The sequence below is a fragment of the Euprymna scolopes genome, chromosome 3 (assembly GCF_053919585.1).
Source record: "Euprymna scolopes isolate OS-2025 chromosome 3, ASM5391958v1, whole genome shotgun sequence".
Classification (NCBI taxonomy): domain Eukaryota; kingdom Metazoa; phylum Mollusca; class Cephalopoda; order Sepiida; family Sepiolidae; genus Euprymna; species Euprymna scolopes.
The window spans coordinates 122,891,046-122,908,545 of NC_136484.1; the positions used below are offsets into that span (position 1 = coordinate 122,891,046).

The 17,500-nt window shown below is 32.7% G+C and overlaps 1 protein-coding gene across 6 annotated transcripts in view; it reads right to left on the reverse strand.

Annotated features, from left to right (window-relative positions):
* The window catches only part of LOC145258261 (sulfate transporter-like), a 292,022-nt gene that overhangs the window by 471 nt on the left and 274,051 nt on the right, over positions 1 to 17,500 (reverse strand). For 5 of the 6 annotated variants that reach the window (XM_080116274.1, XM_080116266.1, XM_080116289.1 and 2 more), the window contains one exon: positions 12,605 to 12,642. The exons of the other annotated variant lie outside the window; for it this stretch is intronic. In XM_080116274.1, coding sequence (XP_079972400.1) covers positions 12,607 to 12,642 — 36 coding nt within the window. In that variant the 3' untranslated portion in view covers positions 12,605 to 12,606. The remainder of the gene's footprint in view (positions 1 to 12,604; positions 12,643 to 17,500) is intronic. 6 annotated transcript variants of the gene reach the window in all.

Here is a 17,500-nt window from a genome sequence, read left to right on the forward strand (position 1 = left end):
ACGCAAAAATGTATACAAATATCTAGTTTTGAGCACACGTGATAAGTTACTTTGCTAATGAAATGAAATGGAATATATTTACACAAACGATTAACTATTTTAGTAGAGATCAGAACGAGGAAGTTATAAACCGAGACATTCAGTTACGACATATATATACTTAGAAGCGATTGTCGCTTAAAACTTTTATCAGTTGCGCCGTAGGTCCATGTGAACAATTCTATGAATTTTCGAAGCCTTAAACATATTCTTGTTTTAGATGCGTAGTCGCATTGAAGAGCTCTGATACAGCGAAATAGCCAGTCTGTGAATAACACACACACACACACACACACACACACACACACACACACACACACACACACGCACATATATATATATATATATATATATATATATATATATATATATATATATATATCTTGGATTTTCAAAGAACATGCCTCATCAGAAGGAATGTTCAAACTTGTTTTTAAAACTCCTCACGAAGGAAAAACCAAAAGATAGTTTACAAAATAAGTTGGTGCTTACATACATAAATAAGCTCTCTGATTATTTCTAATATATTGTTTTTAATACTCTTATATTATTTTGTATGATCTACAGTGAATAGCATAAATCCAACATGGCGGATTCTTAGAAGAGCCGTCAAATATCATAACATTTCCATTATGGCGTCCAATTATTATTTTACGTGCTGCTAGTCAAAATGCAACAAAACAATCATACGAAAACTTGAGTTTAAAAAATCCATTTTCACGACAGTGAGAACACTACGTTTAAAATGAGAGAAAACATGCACTGACATGCAATTAAATACACACGATGCGCATGCGCAGTAATAATTAAGTGACTCTAAATAAAGCGACGATTAAATTGTGAAACAATATTTTAGGTTACTAAGATCAAACACTTAAAAAAAAAATAGTTTGTGATTTCTTGACCCAAAAATGACACGAGCTTTTCTATATCCCATCAATTTGGATTTAGCTAGATAATACCGTCGCTGTTTCTCAATAACCATAAACAAACGCCGCATCGAATAATTTTATTAAAAAACAAAATAGTACATTTTTATTGCTAGATTGCGACAACCTAGTATAGTGGGAAAGAGTAGCAAGTAGCAATAAAACAGCATGGACAAACGTTGATTTCTCGAATTCAATAACCGGCAAAATATATTGTATCTTAATGAAGACTAGTTAATATATCATTTTTGGACACCCATATATCCACAACTGTGACGGTTAACGACACGGACTGAAAACCTCTATGTGATAAGTTCGAATCCAGTTTGTTCTACAGAAACACTTTCATTTAGGAATGTTAATAATGATCTCTCCCTTAAGTACCCGATGTTTTTCTAAAAAGAATTCTCGGGCAAACGAATGCCAACAATAATCATCTGATTCGTACAAAATTACAACACTCCGCAATTGCAGTGCAGTGAATGTATATACGCTCCCTACCAGAAGTGTCTTCCATTCATTTTTATTGTTTACTAACAGTTCAGCCCGGTTTTGCTCGGGCCCTATGTACTGTTCATAACTTTATATATATATATATATATATATATATATATATATATATATATATATATATATATATATATATATATATATATATATATATTAAAAACTTTGACTCATGTCCAGGTAACCTACATCTAAAATGTCAAGTGTTTAGACCCAAAATTAGCGGAGGCGTTTGGTAGAGTCTGCAAAGCTCAACTCTTTCAACTTTGACCTCTTGGCAACCAAATTTTCGCCTAAAAACTGATCATAAAGCTTGCTGCATGTCTGAATACCCTTTACGTAAAATTTCAAATGTTTAAACCCAAAATTGGTTGAATAGTTTGCTAGAGACACCAAAAGTCAAATCTTTTGAACTTTAAGTCATTGGCATCTCAAATTTTCGGCTAAAAAACGATTAAAAAGCTTGACCTATGTCTGAATACACTTTATGTAAAATTGCAAATGTTTAGACTAAAAATTGGCCGAGTAATTTGATAGAGACCGCGGGGTCAACTTTTTAAAACTTTGACCCCAATTTTGACCCCTTAACATGTATTGTTTTGGGCTCAAATCAAATTAAAAAGTTTGATCCATGTCTGAGTAAGATTACATCTAAAATGTTAAGTGTTTAGACACAAAATTAGCGGAGGAGTTTGGTAGAGTTCTCAAAGGCCAAATCGGTGAACCGTGACAGCCAAATTTCTGGTCGCAAACCGATTAGAAATATTTTCCCAAATCTCAATACCCTTTATGCCAAATATTGAGTCCGTAGGCTAAAAATTGATTGGGAAATAGTTTGGTTGGGAAATGTACACACACACACACACACACACACACACGCACACACACACACACACACACACACACACACACACAAACTTTTATAGGTATATAGATTTAGCGAAGGTTGTATTTCTGTCAATAAGTGTCTCTGATTTTTATTTTCTGTCAAGCTTTGTGTCTGTATCAATCAGCCAGGTTTTATTTCTTCCGACCAGTTGATATGTCGATATCTCAGGATCGGTATTCAATTATAATTGTAAGTTATTTATAGAACGTTAAAAATTGTATATATAATAGAAAAAATCTAAACATTGCTTTATTAATGAGTTTTTAAATTTATTATGTTCAGACAAAGAACTTTGTTACTGTCAGTAGTTACGATATAAATTTACGTTGATAGCTTTTCCCGGATGTGTCCACTTTTGGGACAATCTCGCTTTAGACATTCTTCCTCCAGAAGATTTTTTTTTTTTTGTAAACATTATAATTTCCTTGTTTTATTATTTCATGAATACACATTTGTTAAATCGGCAAAAAAGTCGTTATAAAGAAAAATTAATAATAGACATGCATCACATTTATTAATAAAATTAGCAGGGAGACTCGACGTTGCCTGGGATTAAATGACGATTAACGAATGTTTCACACTCCCTCATATTTATTGTCATCAAAATTAGTGAAGTCGCCTATTTTTCAATCAAATCGATTAATTTCCTGCTCTAGTTGGGAACCCTTCACGGTGCACCAGTAAGAAGCTTCACATGCCCCCAGGCAGTGACTTAGCCCTCAATACATTGCACTGTAGAGAACCTACTATTGATTTTATAAAATTATTTTTTTTTAATATATAATGGCTTGAATTTAATTTCAAAATGAAAAAGTCAAGTATCATGGGCCAATTGTGCTTTAAACAGAAACATTATATTCGAATGCGCCCCTGTAATATCAAAGAACCTACTGTTGATTTTATATGTCGGGACTTTCTACCTGTCTGGTAATAACATTTCTCAAATGCGTTTGTGATGTTAGGCTTTAATCAAAATCACCCGTTCCTTCTTTCATCGGATTATGTCGATTATCGATATTTATCAGATACCTTCCGATACAAAACTTATCTAAAAACACATTCAGCCACATAAAGTATCTTTGTGTGAAATTTCATAAAATGGTCCAGCCGTTTTCGCGTCCATAGGGAACTCATTCACACACTGGAAATTCCTTTACCATAATAGTAGAGATAACTAAATCAGACTTTTTCATCAAATATTTATGACTAACAGAACATTAAAATAATAAAAGGCATTAGCTGAGAAGTCCTTTCTTTACGAAATATATAATTGTTCTCATCCAAAGTAAACTAGAAAGAAAATTAAACGTGATAGAAGAAATCTGGGAGCAGTTTCCTAAACAGCCAATTTTAGTCTAAATTAAGTAAAATAATAATAATAAAAAAAAAATTTCATAATGATATAAAAGTATGGTTTGGTCCTATTGCAGGTCTAGGATATTCACCTTTCCAGACTATATATTTTCCCTTTTGAGAAAGTGTTAGATTATTGCTAATCGGCTGACCCCGCTTCCTACACACACACCGGGGAACATCGACAGGGCTGCCCAGGCATAATTTTCAGGCCATAGTGCGCTTTCTCTAGGGCGCTAGCTCTTCAATCCCATTTCCGACCCTTTTGCCACATCATCCCTCCATGGAAGGAGAATAAACAACTTGAGAGAAGCTTATTTCAACTTTAACTAGTGCCGCAAGGAATTCCACATAAAAATAAACTGGACATTCTGATTAATTTTCATTTTTAAGGGCAGAATTTACATTTTTTTAATATTGTACACTAGAAGTTCACACGCATTTTCAGCATGAGAGCCGCTTATGACATGACTAAGTCTAAATGATCTACCACCTACTAAAACGTACAAAACATATTATTTAGAAATATATTGTAAATTATTTTTATATGTACATTATATGCAGATGTACGTTGCATTATTGCATCAACCTTTATGCACAGACGAGCTCTGTCCATTTTTTGTCATTACTCTGATGGCTTGAATTAAATGCAACCAGTCAGGGATGCATAGCCATTTTTTAAATTCAATCTTCACCCCAAACAAGGCAAGTGCCACTTTGAAGTAGGGGGCTACTATCAGGGACTTAATTTGCAGGGGCATTATGAAGGGAGATGAGTAGAAAGATGTTTGCTCACATTACACTTGAACTTCAGCATATCAGTACAGTTGGGAAAGCAATATCCCGAAAGGGAGTTCCAAAGACTTGCATTTTCTAGGAAAGAAACTATTGGAGCAAAACGCTTTTTTACACCTAGGGATCTCTACTGTAAATGGGTGGGACTTAGTTGATTGTCGGGTTTGTCGGGGGTAGTCACGTCGAGGAGGTACAAGTGCTTGTAGTTCGCCAGAGCATTCACCATTAAAGTATTGTAGAACAGGCAGAGGAATGCAACACTTCGTCGATGGGACAGAGGCTGAAGCCTAGATGACAGTTCAGGACCTATCAGGTTGGCGACATTCTCTTGAACCCTGTCCAGGAGTGAGAGACAAGCAGCAGATGCACCAGCCTAAATGGGACAGCAGTACTCCATACATGGGCGAATGGTGACCTTATAGAGGTACAGGATACTTTCAGGCGTAAGTAATTTTCTGGCACGGTAGAGAGAGCCTACCTTCTTTGCAGCAGCCTTGGCAATGCTCTCAATGTATATATTCCAGTTCATGCTCTCTATAAACGTTAGGCCGAGGAGTTTAAAGGAAGTACTTTCAGGCAGTGTGTTCTTGGCCATTGCTATTGGTGGTAGACAAGGTTTCTTGTAGTTATTGAAGGAAACAAGCTTAGTTTTGTTTGCATTTCTGGACAATAGCTGCTAATAGCCAGGCTCAAGTGGACTTATAGATGTTCATCAGTCATGGTAGAGCGGTATTTGGACTCGGTGATCTTCATGTGGGAAAAGGTTGGTTGGTTGTTTTTGTTTTATGGCATATCAACCCTTTTCAGGTTATTTAATGCCAAATCCAGTTATTTTGAAGAAAATGTTTTTAATATATATATATATATATATATATATATATATATATATATATATATATATATATATATATATATATATTTCAAGTCGGTTTCTATTTAACCTATAGTTGGGACCCTAACGGGTCAGAGTGGACCTGGGAGCAATGTGCCTCACCATCGGATATAGTTTAAGGTCATATCCAGGACCATGGGAAAAGGCTGACTCACATAAATAAGTACACCCAAATAATGTAGTCAAGAAGATAGCACATTTACTGATGTTGTGGTCGTCTATGAGTAAGTTACATAATTGTCCATGAGCTCTTCATCAGCTGAATGTCGGCTTATAGTGTCAGAATCTCACCCTTCACTCCAGCGGAGTTCAGGTTGCAATTTTCGATGCGAGTGGAACAACCTCAGCATCTTTTAAGGAAGACTGGCATTGTAGCGATTAGCTCAAGTAACGCAAAATTCTTTAAAGCGTTTGTCGAACTCTGACGGACAATTGCCAATTTGTTTTATCTAGCGTATACTCTCCGGCTGCGCACATGACTGCTCTTGTGTCGCCATCTCTGCAACAGGGTTCTGAAAGTTTGCTAGCACTAACATTTTTTTTTTCAGTACCATGCGATCTATCCACAAAGTATCTGCGATCGACCAGTCGCACGCTCTATCATTCAGGAGTTTTCCCCATAAGAGTTTGTTCTTATAAACATTGTAATTCCTTTCTTTTTTCATGAATAAATGTTATTCATCTGTGAAATCGACAGTAAGAAAAAGTCAGTTGTTATTAATAAAACTTAAAAATCGACAATTGTCCATTCTTTCGGAATCTTGGAATTTCATTTCTCTATGCCGTAGAGCTGATAATACTAATGCCGTGAATGATTCCTTTAAGCTAGTTTTGTTCTGGCATGATTAGATTGTCTTCTAAACATTTTATAATACCATTGTTGCCACTTACTGAATTTTGGGATGGTCATGTCTTCTAGTGGGACCTGTGGAAATTCCACGGCGGCAGTAGACATAATTGTTGATATTGTTCCAATAATAATTATTTCTAATATAAAGATATTTTTATAGAATTAAAAGACATTTAGCTTACTCTGAGTCTATCATTTCTTTAATAAACCATGACACACGTATACGTTAAAGGTACTAATAAATTATAAAATATATATAAAATATTTCTATTAATATATTTTTTTACATTCAAATTTTAAGAAAAAATTTTCTATGAGAAATCGTGTCAAGAAGGCCATTATAATACAGAATAAGGTTTCACTAAGAAAATAAACAAAATTTCAAAAGAAAGAAAAAAAAACACGTTTTCTTCAAAACGTACGGCCCAAAAGCGACATTCGTCTATTTTTATTTTACTTTTTTTTTACACTGCGTTTTCGGTGAATGTGGGATCCTATTTATTACACGAATATTAAATTAGCGTATCTATATACTAATAATTTGATGTCTGTATAGTATCTATTTATCTATCTATCTTTCTATCTATCTATCTATCTATCTATCTATATATATATATATATATATATATATATATATATATATATAACATAAAGCTGAATGTGTGTGTGTGCGTGTGTCTGCTCACAGATAGGTTGACTATTTAAAAAAACTGATTACATATAATCATAGAAGATGTATCGAGATACGGGAATAGGTATGTTTGATCTGGCAGAACGGTGGCTCATTAAAATTGTGGGGTCTGCGTTCGCGCCTGGTCCACAAAGTATGGAAATAAAAAATTTAAAAATTAAAAAAAACGTTTACGAGTGTTTTTGATATAAATGTACTCAAGAATACTTTGATAAGTATGTTTTAACTTAAATAGGGATAGTATAATAAAATTGTGGGGTATGCGTTCGCGCCTGGCCTCTATAGAATGGAAATAGGCACAAACTTTAATAAAGACTTTTCATATCTATCTGCGTAAGTATACTTTGATGCGTAAGTATAATTTGATAATTATGTTTCAAAGTGAAGAAATATGATATAATAAAATTATGGGGTGTTCGTTCGCGCCTGCCCTCCATAGAATGGAAATATATCACAAAGTTTAACAAAGTGTTTTAATATAAATCCACAGAATATTGTGATAAGTGTTTCAGTATGAACAGGTATGGTATAATAAATTATGGGGTTTATCTATTTTATTTTTACTTTCATCATATTTTGCTTTGGTTTTGATACCCCCAAATTCGAAGATATCTCTTTACAACCCTTCCTTTTCATAACCTATCATACTTTCATAAATCAGAGTTCATTTTCTGTAGGCTGTTTTTGAACCCAGTCAACGACGGGTACTTTTGCTAGTATATATATATATATATATATATATATATATATATATATATATATATGCATATATATATGCATATATATACATATATAAATATATATATATACATATACATATACACACACACACACACACACACACACACACACACACACACACACATATATATATATATATATATATATATATATATATATATATATATATTCCTTTAGCTTAAGCTGACAAACATGTTGCCGTAATTAGAGATTAATCGCCTCTACTTCAAATATGTAGCATCTGGAGTCATTATAAAAACTATTCCTGTACGGACAAAAATGTACATTCATTTATGGGTAATTGCATAGCAAAGAATATAAAACGGCGTTTAATGGTTATTTAAAAGATACGTCCAAGTATCTCTATCTGTCCATTGGTCGACCAATCCGACGGTCTGTCACGCTCCGGTTCGAAACACCATTTCCTCAATCCGTCCAGTGGTCTGTCACACTCAAGTCTGAAATTATATTTTCATCGTTAAACGCAATTATTATTATTATTATTATTATTATTATTATTATTATTATTATTATTATTATTATTATACATGTCCCCGTGTTGTGAAAAATGATAACGTATCTTTTTTAATTGCTACTTTTATAATTAAGCTAAAAAAATAATGTCGTCTTGTTTATATTGCCCATCATGAGGCTGCTGTTGGTGCACTTGAATATATACTGAATTGCATCTCTGTTATGTGCAAAAGAATGGCTATTTATGTATACAGAGCTATTGAAACATACACAATACATGGCATTAGTTTGGAGATACAGAATAAACTCCCTCACTGTTATACGTAAAAGAATAGCTAATTACACACACGCGCGCACACACGCACCATATATAAGCAGAATATATGTATATATATATGTGTGTGTGTGTATAAACAAATATATATATATTATATATTATATATATAAACAGAACAGAAGAAGGGTAAGTAAAAGTCAACCGAACCTTTGTTTAAGAGAAGCTCTGTCATCAACTAATGAAAAGATCAGCCCGTGCGAGTAAATAACAATGGATCTGATTGGTTATCTATCTATACTAAACACACTACGTAGATATATTACACCCAGTAATACAAATTCCATATATTTTAGCCTACGGAGATGAAACGCGGAAACATCTATGTAGCTTAATTGTCATGAATACATTTTCATAACATACTAATTATATAAGTTCCTGCTCGTCAGTCTCTCATGCTTAATTAAAAAAACACTTCAAGATAATCGTGACTTAAGTTCACAGAATGAAATATTAATTAACGTAACTATGATGTAGTAACTACAGAAACAGCTTAAATAACTAATTCTAGTGCGTTCGTCAATCATTGGGTGTTCGATGCGACAAATAAAATTAATGTTTTACAATAGCCATAATATGCACGCTTGAAAGTCGAACACATGTCTTCGTCAGACATGTATTCGACTTTTTTCCCGAAATATAAACATGGATCCTCCACATGACCATAAAAACGCAAGTAAAAACACAATACATATAAAATATTATATATATATATGTGCATATATACGTATACATCTATCTATATGTGTATATATATGCATATGTATGTATATATATATATTTACATATATGTATATATATATAATTTATTTATACAAACATTGATGGCTACATATGTGCATACATGTTTCTGTAATCACCCGTTAATGTTTGTATAAATAAATTTTATGTTTGTCTAAATAAATTTAATATACCTGCTCTGTTTACTCATTAAGCACGTTTTGGTAGACACATGTTGTTTCATTGCATATACTTCTAGGAAACTAAACTATACTGCTATAATATATATATATATATATATATATATATATATATATATATATATATATATATATATATATATATATATTGTATCAATAATCGTGAATCTGCGTACTTTATTCCCTCATATCTCAATTTCCTTAAGTTTTTGTTTATCCGTTACATCTCAACGTTGTATTCTCTTCTATAAAGTTAAATTTCCTTCATATAAACACCAAACAATGTTTCAAGCAAACATTAACCTCTTATAAAATAATGTGCTGAAAACAAACGATGAAGTTATATCCCCGCACATCTTTACGAATGTCATGTAGCTCTAACGTTTTACCTAACGTGTGCCTTGTCCCATCGCCAGCTATTTTTTTTAGCTCGAATGTAACAAGAAAAAAATAAATAAATAAATACGATGGCTTCCATATCCATCGTCCATTGCATCGGATGAAACTGATTATTTGTATTCAGCCAATTAAGAGGAAGAAAACGAGCAAAACATTTTTACAAGCAACGATTTTATTTTTCATTTTTTTTTCGCTTTTATATAAAAAAAGATAAACATGTATATCATATATATATATATATAAGATCCACCCACAAAAATGTATACATACTTTGTTAGCAGTTGCTTTAACTTTTATAGCTTAGGACTATTTATGCGTTAAGTAGCATGCTACCTTGGTATCATTATTTCTCCCAGGCCTGAACCCCAGATGTACCATTCTTATTCTAATTGGGTTTTCCCCTATTATTAGTGCTTAAAACAGAGTCAATATATCGATTTTTGAAATATGTGGGTTTAAGCAAAAACAACAGTACTTACTTAATTATCATGTCGAAAATAGTAATATTTCCTAAAATTACAAAAATTCATCGAGTAGAGCTATGGCTATTGTGTTTTAAGTAAAAAAAAAGAAGTCTATTGCTATGGTCTAAATTAAACTCTGTAAAATAGCGAAAGGGAGATAAGTATGTATGCAATTTCCCCCAATTTTCGTAAATTACTTTTAACTATAAATAATTTTCGTTTCGGTGAATTTTTGTAATTTTTGGATCTATTACTATTTTCGAAATGACAATTAAGTAAATACTTGTTTTTTTGCTTAAAACCACGTTTAAAAATCGATCTGTGACTATGTTAACAAGCATCTTATTATTTTCAACATGTAAGCTAAAAATATAACTAAAACGCCGCCTTTAATGCTTATGGGTGTCTGGCGTGAACTGAAACCTGACAGAATTATTATAAAAAAAAGATGTATGCACAGGTAATACAACTATTAGATATATCGTCAAAATTTTTGCTTGATCTTGGAGGGCTTTATGTTCAAATGCACTCTCAGACAAAGAAATGACAGACAGACAAATCACTAATATAATATAGATTTGTGTTTACTTATTGCCAGTACTTACTGAATGTCAATTGTACTGTTAATTGGATGACTGGAAGCATCCAGCTAACCTGATTGTAAGCTGCAGATTATTGGATCACAAGGTCCAGATTATTGTATATTAATGTCCGGATTTGTCGATTACTTACAGGACGTATTTCTATGCCACTAATATTTACGGTAGCCATAGACCAAACCTTGACCGAGGTTTCGTGACCTTTTATTTGACACACTTTTTAAATAGTAAAAAGTTATCTGACTTTAAAATTATTTCCCTACTTATTAAATCTTTTATTAATATTGTAAATTTATGTTATTTCTTTCTAAATGCAGATTGGTTTTAGATCACATAATATGATGCTCAAGCTATTTACGGATATTTATAGAAATGAGACGTACTTAAAAGGCTGCTTGTTCAAATTACGTCGGGGTCACCATTTATAGAAATTCGTTTCATTTCTAGGCGTTCTATTCGAAGATCAATCGTGTTGGTGATATATTATCTTTTAAATAAAAGATTAAACTCTAAAGGTTTTAATGTGATAAAATAAAAATATTTTTGAAGGTTTTTGGTGATAATTAAGGTTAGTATTCTTCAATAAAAGATGAAACTCATAATTAAATAATAGATTTTCAATGAAAGTAAAAGTAATTTTTTTTTACTAAAATATGAATACGACTAATTAAAAACATAAACATCAGGCGATATCCGATCTTAATGAACATTTCAGTATTTATTAATAAATTTTAATATAAAGTATTTATTATGTTATATATATATATATATATATTCTTATAAATATTAATTATTTTTATATCTACAGACACTACTATGCTTTCACAATCATTAATGTATAAAATGATAATTACGGCTATTCAGGACATCCGAGCCTAGTCACAAAATCACCATTGACTCCATAGTCTAGGATTTAGCCTCTAAACCACCGGTAATTAACACGGGAATCAATCAGACAGTATTCTAACAACCAGAAGTTGGAATGTTGCATATGATTAATTGACGGCTTTCCCTTTACCCACCCACGAGAGAGATCATCTTTAATTATCTTAAAGGGGCGTATAATTATAAATATTAATAATTATTTTATACCTTTCGCAATCAAAAGTGTAAGAAGTGATAATTACTGCTGGTCAGGAGATCGTTACAATGTCACCGATTAACATATATTTTGAATTCACTTAAACCTACAAAGTATGTATACATCTTTATTTGGGCTCTCTGAGATAAAAATTAAGCATTTTTTTTATTTTATGTAAATGCTTTTTTTTTAGCAAATTATTTTTGGAGCGAAAAAGAAAATTAATATCGTTTCTCCAGATTTTTAATAATTTCAAAACAGAATAACCAAAAAAAAAAAATGAACAGAAAAAAATAGCCAACGAAAAACAAAAACAAACAAAAAACACACACAAGATGATAGCAACTTAAAATAAAAAGAAAATGCGTTGAAAGTAAAAAAAATAAATTGAAAATGTCGAAAAAAAGGTGTGAATTCGTTAAGGAAGAGGCCGGAAGTGAGAGACGTTGACAGGCGGATTGGTTGAAACATGGGAAAGGTGAAAGTTGGGTTGCAAGGACTTGGTTCACACGACGGGCAACAAAGGGGTAAAAAGTAAAATCACAAAAATAAAATAAAATAAAAAATAAAAATAAGGAAAAAGGTTAAATAGCACAAAGGAAGAAACAACAAAAAACGGGAGACACCAAAGATTGTAAAAGACTCACTATTACAACAATCTGTCCTCTGGTTTGGCAACACCGCTCTGTAAATAGAAAGTCCAGTACTGAAATGAATTTACCATTATAACGAAATTTGGCACTTATGGGCTACCGTAGATTATGAAGAAATTGATATCTTCAATGGGGGTGCACAACGCCATATTGTTTCATCGCCCCGTTTTCGTTTTTAGATTTCGTTGGTTTGTTATGTTTTAGATTTGTACAAATACGAATTAATTCACATTCATAGATAAATAAATAAATCCAATTACATATATCGTCGTCGTCGTCGTCGTCGTTGTCATCATCATCATCATCATCATCAGCATCATCAGCATCAATCTGATTGGTTGACAATGAAGTAAACATTACTAAAGCAGCAGTTTTTTGATAATCATCAAAAAATAGACATAAAGGACATTCGGCATGAGCCCAAAGCTAATTATTTCTTCTTAAAAACATAATTTTTAATGTTTTCTTTTTTCTTCTTCTTTTTGCGAATAAAAACAATACATAAATGCAATCATCGTAGGTACTTACCCTCTAATACTAGGGGGGGCATATTTCTTTTCACAAAACTTCTTAAAATAGTTTCCTTCACACAAACTATAAAGCGGTAAACGCCTAAAGAAGGCGAAAATTGACATATCCAGGTATTATATCAACACTCAAGAAGCTAGTAGATAATGAAAAAAAAAAATAAAAGAAAGAAAGAAAAACAATAATTATATACAAAGTTTTACTCAAAAGTAACGGCATTGTGATCGCAAACAATTTATTTTAAATCCAAACTGCGCACCACGTGGATTCTCTTTAAAGTATCCAAATATACTTTCCCATCTTTATTTGCCAAGCTTCTATGTATTGCGTGAAGGTTTCTCTTGTGACGCCAACCAATTCTGCTGTTCAGTTCTATGCGTTAACTTCTCTCTTTGAGAAAGAGTTGGTTTATTGCTATTCGGTTGAGGTGCCCTTAGTAGTAATGTTGTCCGGGTTGCCCAAACATATTTGGTAGTGCTATTTCTATTGGCCGTACGCTTTTCAATCTCCACCTCTAAACATTGTTACATGTTTCGCGATGGGAGAGAGGTAAATATTAGATACGTCATCGTGGTCCTCTTTGTGGCCTCCTCACTCGCAAAAAACATCCTCCACTGATGGTAAAAGGGGGGGGAGTCATATGCAGCAAAATGTGATAAAAGAGTTTGTTCAAATACGACGTTAGTATTCTCGATCATGAGCTGCCGGATTCGCAGGATATTGTGAGCTGGTGCATTGTCGTAGTGATGAAGATGGTGTATAATCAAAATGATGCGAGAAAAATAAAATTTTGACAGAAAGCTCAGATTACAGTTATCTACTCGCAAAATATCATTTCAATCTGTTAATCGTTCTTTCATCCATAGCTTACACAACAGAAATATCTTTTTGAATATTTACAGTGTTCAATATTTCAATCGTTCTTTCATTTATTGCTCTCTCTCTCTCTCTCTCTCTCTCTCTCTCTCTCTCTCTCTCTCTCTCTCTCTCTCTGGCAACTGGAAATAAAAAATCCAGTTCTAAGTAAGCAACGCCATTCGAAAAAGTAAGCAATTTGAAGAATTGTGAATAAATCATAAAGTACATTTTGTAAATGATCATTAGCTGGGCATTAGTGAAGAAGTGGTTTCATTGTAGCAATCCAAGCATTTCTCAAAAGAAAGAAAAAAAAAACAATGTCTTTTCCTCAACTACAACATTGTATTATGCACCACACAAATGACTAGACTGACAATAAATAATTAAAAAAATAAATATTGAAAGGTATTCCAAGAATGCGTATAGCTTTTACACATGAATTTGAGTTCTTTGTGTTTGTTTTTCCTGAAAAATAAATCTGAGTATAACGGTAAAATACATTTTGTTAATGATCTCAAGTTGGTCATCAGTGATGAACTGATATCACTACAGGTTTTGGATTTTAAATCATCTTTTTTGTCCTCAGTCAGTGAAGGGTAAATCTTTCTAGACTGATCCATTCTTTTATATTTTTTCAAAATCCAGATTGTCATTTGGGGAGCTGGATTCCCCCACATTAAAAACTGACTTTGCGTGTTTGACCTTGTAACGTTACTCAAACGTGTCTCAAAGGAGACAAAGAATAGGAAAGAACTCGACCCCTTTGTTTTGTAACAATGACATTTAATTCCTCATTCTCCCACCGCGCGTGACTTCTTGTTACGGCCGTGATGTCACCCACGTTTCTAACGTGATCGTCTCTCTAACGTGCTCTACCTCCTTTTTATGGTCATTTTCATTACAGTGATGTAATTTCGTATTTCGTATGCATTTGCACGTCCGTGTCCAGTTACCAGACAATAAGAAAATAACAGCTTACTTCTGACTCTGTTGATGTGCTATATAGAGTACTATCGAAGGATACCAAGTAGCCTAAACGATTATTATTATTATTATTATTATTATTATTATTATTATTATTATTATTATTATTATTATTATTATCGTTTTTGATGTCTAGAAAATATGTATCAAGGCGAAAGGTATTTTACAGATAAAATATTTGTTAGAAATATATATCGGAAATGTTAACGTCGGAATGTTCAAACAAACAAGAATGTTAGAAAATAAATAAATAAATAAATAATGGCGATGATTTAGTGATGTCATCAAGTGATCTGTACTAATGATGTAATGAGATAGTTATAAGAGATACGTACAGTTTTAGTTTAGAGTTTGAAATCAGACTGGACAAGTTGGACAAGTTAGCACGAAACATGTTGTCTCCGCGTTTTGAAAACTGGGAGAAACGCAACTTTAGCATAATGTAGAAATTGCAACGTCTTGCAGCTTCGATGGGGAAATAATGACCCGGGAATAAAGTTATATAGAATATGATTTCGATTTGTCGTTTTCTTCCGGAGAAACCTTCAATTACAGACCAACCGAAATGAAGGAGGTATGTGTCCAGCGTAGGTTATGTATTGCCATGTAGTAAACGAACGGTCTTTATATGTGTAACCATTCTCCCGCGGTCGGCCACTAGTAGATAACGGAGACAGTTATAAATATGACGCACATACAGCATACACGTAAATATATACACACATGTCATATAGACCAGCATGCAACAGATGTTAGCTTTGGTTTTGTCCATAAGTGTATTTCTGGATAGTTGGTCTGCGCTGAATATCAAAATAATATTTAAACATATGCATTAAACATTTTGGATCACCAATGTCCTAAAAGAAAAAAAATGAAGGGATGAGGACAAGAATCTTCTGGTTGGCATCCCTGAAATAGACTTACGAAGAAAAAATATTTTTAAAAAATTAACAGCCAAAATAAAAGGATGAACGTGAGTTGCACGATACGCCCGACTGTTGTTTTCACCTTCGATGGTGCCTGTTGTCTTCCAATTCCAATTATATATATATATATATATATATATATATATATATATATATATATATATATATATATATATATATATATATATGATGTGTAGTTTGCTTGAAGCACTGTGTGGGATAGGTATGTAGTAAAGATTTAGAAGGCTGTCACAATGCGAGGAATGAAATATAGTCGTTATTGGTAAAAGTAGACGAGAACAAGTGGCAATGTACTTATTGATTTGTAAACAACGACTATATTTCATTCCTCGCATTGTGACAGCCTTCTAAATCTTTACTACATACACACACACACACACACATATATATATATATATATAGAGAGAGAGAGAGAGAGGGGGGAGATTGACCTGTTATCTCTTTTTTAAAAGTGAAATCGCCCGACCGTCAAAGGCAAGATTCAAGCAAGCAGGGTCGGACGGTCCACAGAGTTTTATAATTATATAGATAGACATAGATATTGAAGCATAAAGACGAGGAAGATTATAACGACTTGAAACTATAACTATATTATATCTAATGCATTTTAAATTATTAACAGAGTTTTTTTTCTAGACCTTTCATAAGGACGATGACTGCCTCTATTTATCATGACCTAAAAATATTGTTTGTATCTTGACTAAAGTATATGAAACAAATGAAATCCAACTTCAAATCGCTTCTATGTGACATGTGTAAACTTATTGTCACATTTGGAGAAATGACCCCCAATGGATTGATAGAATGCAAAATAAACTTCGGAATCTAGTGGGTGTGTCGTCTTCTCTTCCTTATGACCCCATTATCATAGAAGAGACGCTCATTGGCTTTCACTATTCTATCGATATTTTCATGGTAGGTGCTCGACTGAGCTCCAATGTCTGGTTCTTCCTGTAAAACATTCGCATAAATAAACTCGCCTAGCTACAGCCAATGTACAAAGAAATTTCATTTTTGTTTTTTGATAAACGAAATTTACATTAGCAGAGTTGTTCTTTTCTGAGAATTGATCGTATGTTGAAGCAAGGTTTTACTGTAAAATGTATCTTTTAAACCGTTAAATTTTCAATTTGTATTCCAATATCAACAGCACATATTAATTAACAGTGGCTTCTATATTATTTGACACATGCGCTCGACCAGCTCTTACACTGTACCAAATATTAAAACCTCGCTTCAACAACATCTAAAGACGTCCCAAGTATTACCACTCCCAGCATAGCATGTAAAAGGAAAAAGGAAAATCTATGATTACCCTGACGAATATTCTTTTACGAATTTAAAATTTGGCTTTTAATAAATAAATGCGCTTATTTAAACCGATAACTACTACTACTACTACTACTAATAATACTACTAATACTACTAATACTACTATTATTACTACTACTACTACTACATTCTGCCTTTTCCTCCTTTGCTTCTTCTCTTTGTTTTCTTACTACCTTGTTGAGAGAGGTCAGATCGGAACAAGAATCTTATTCGCGATCGACAAGACAACTACATCGAGAGT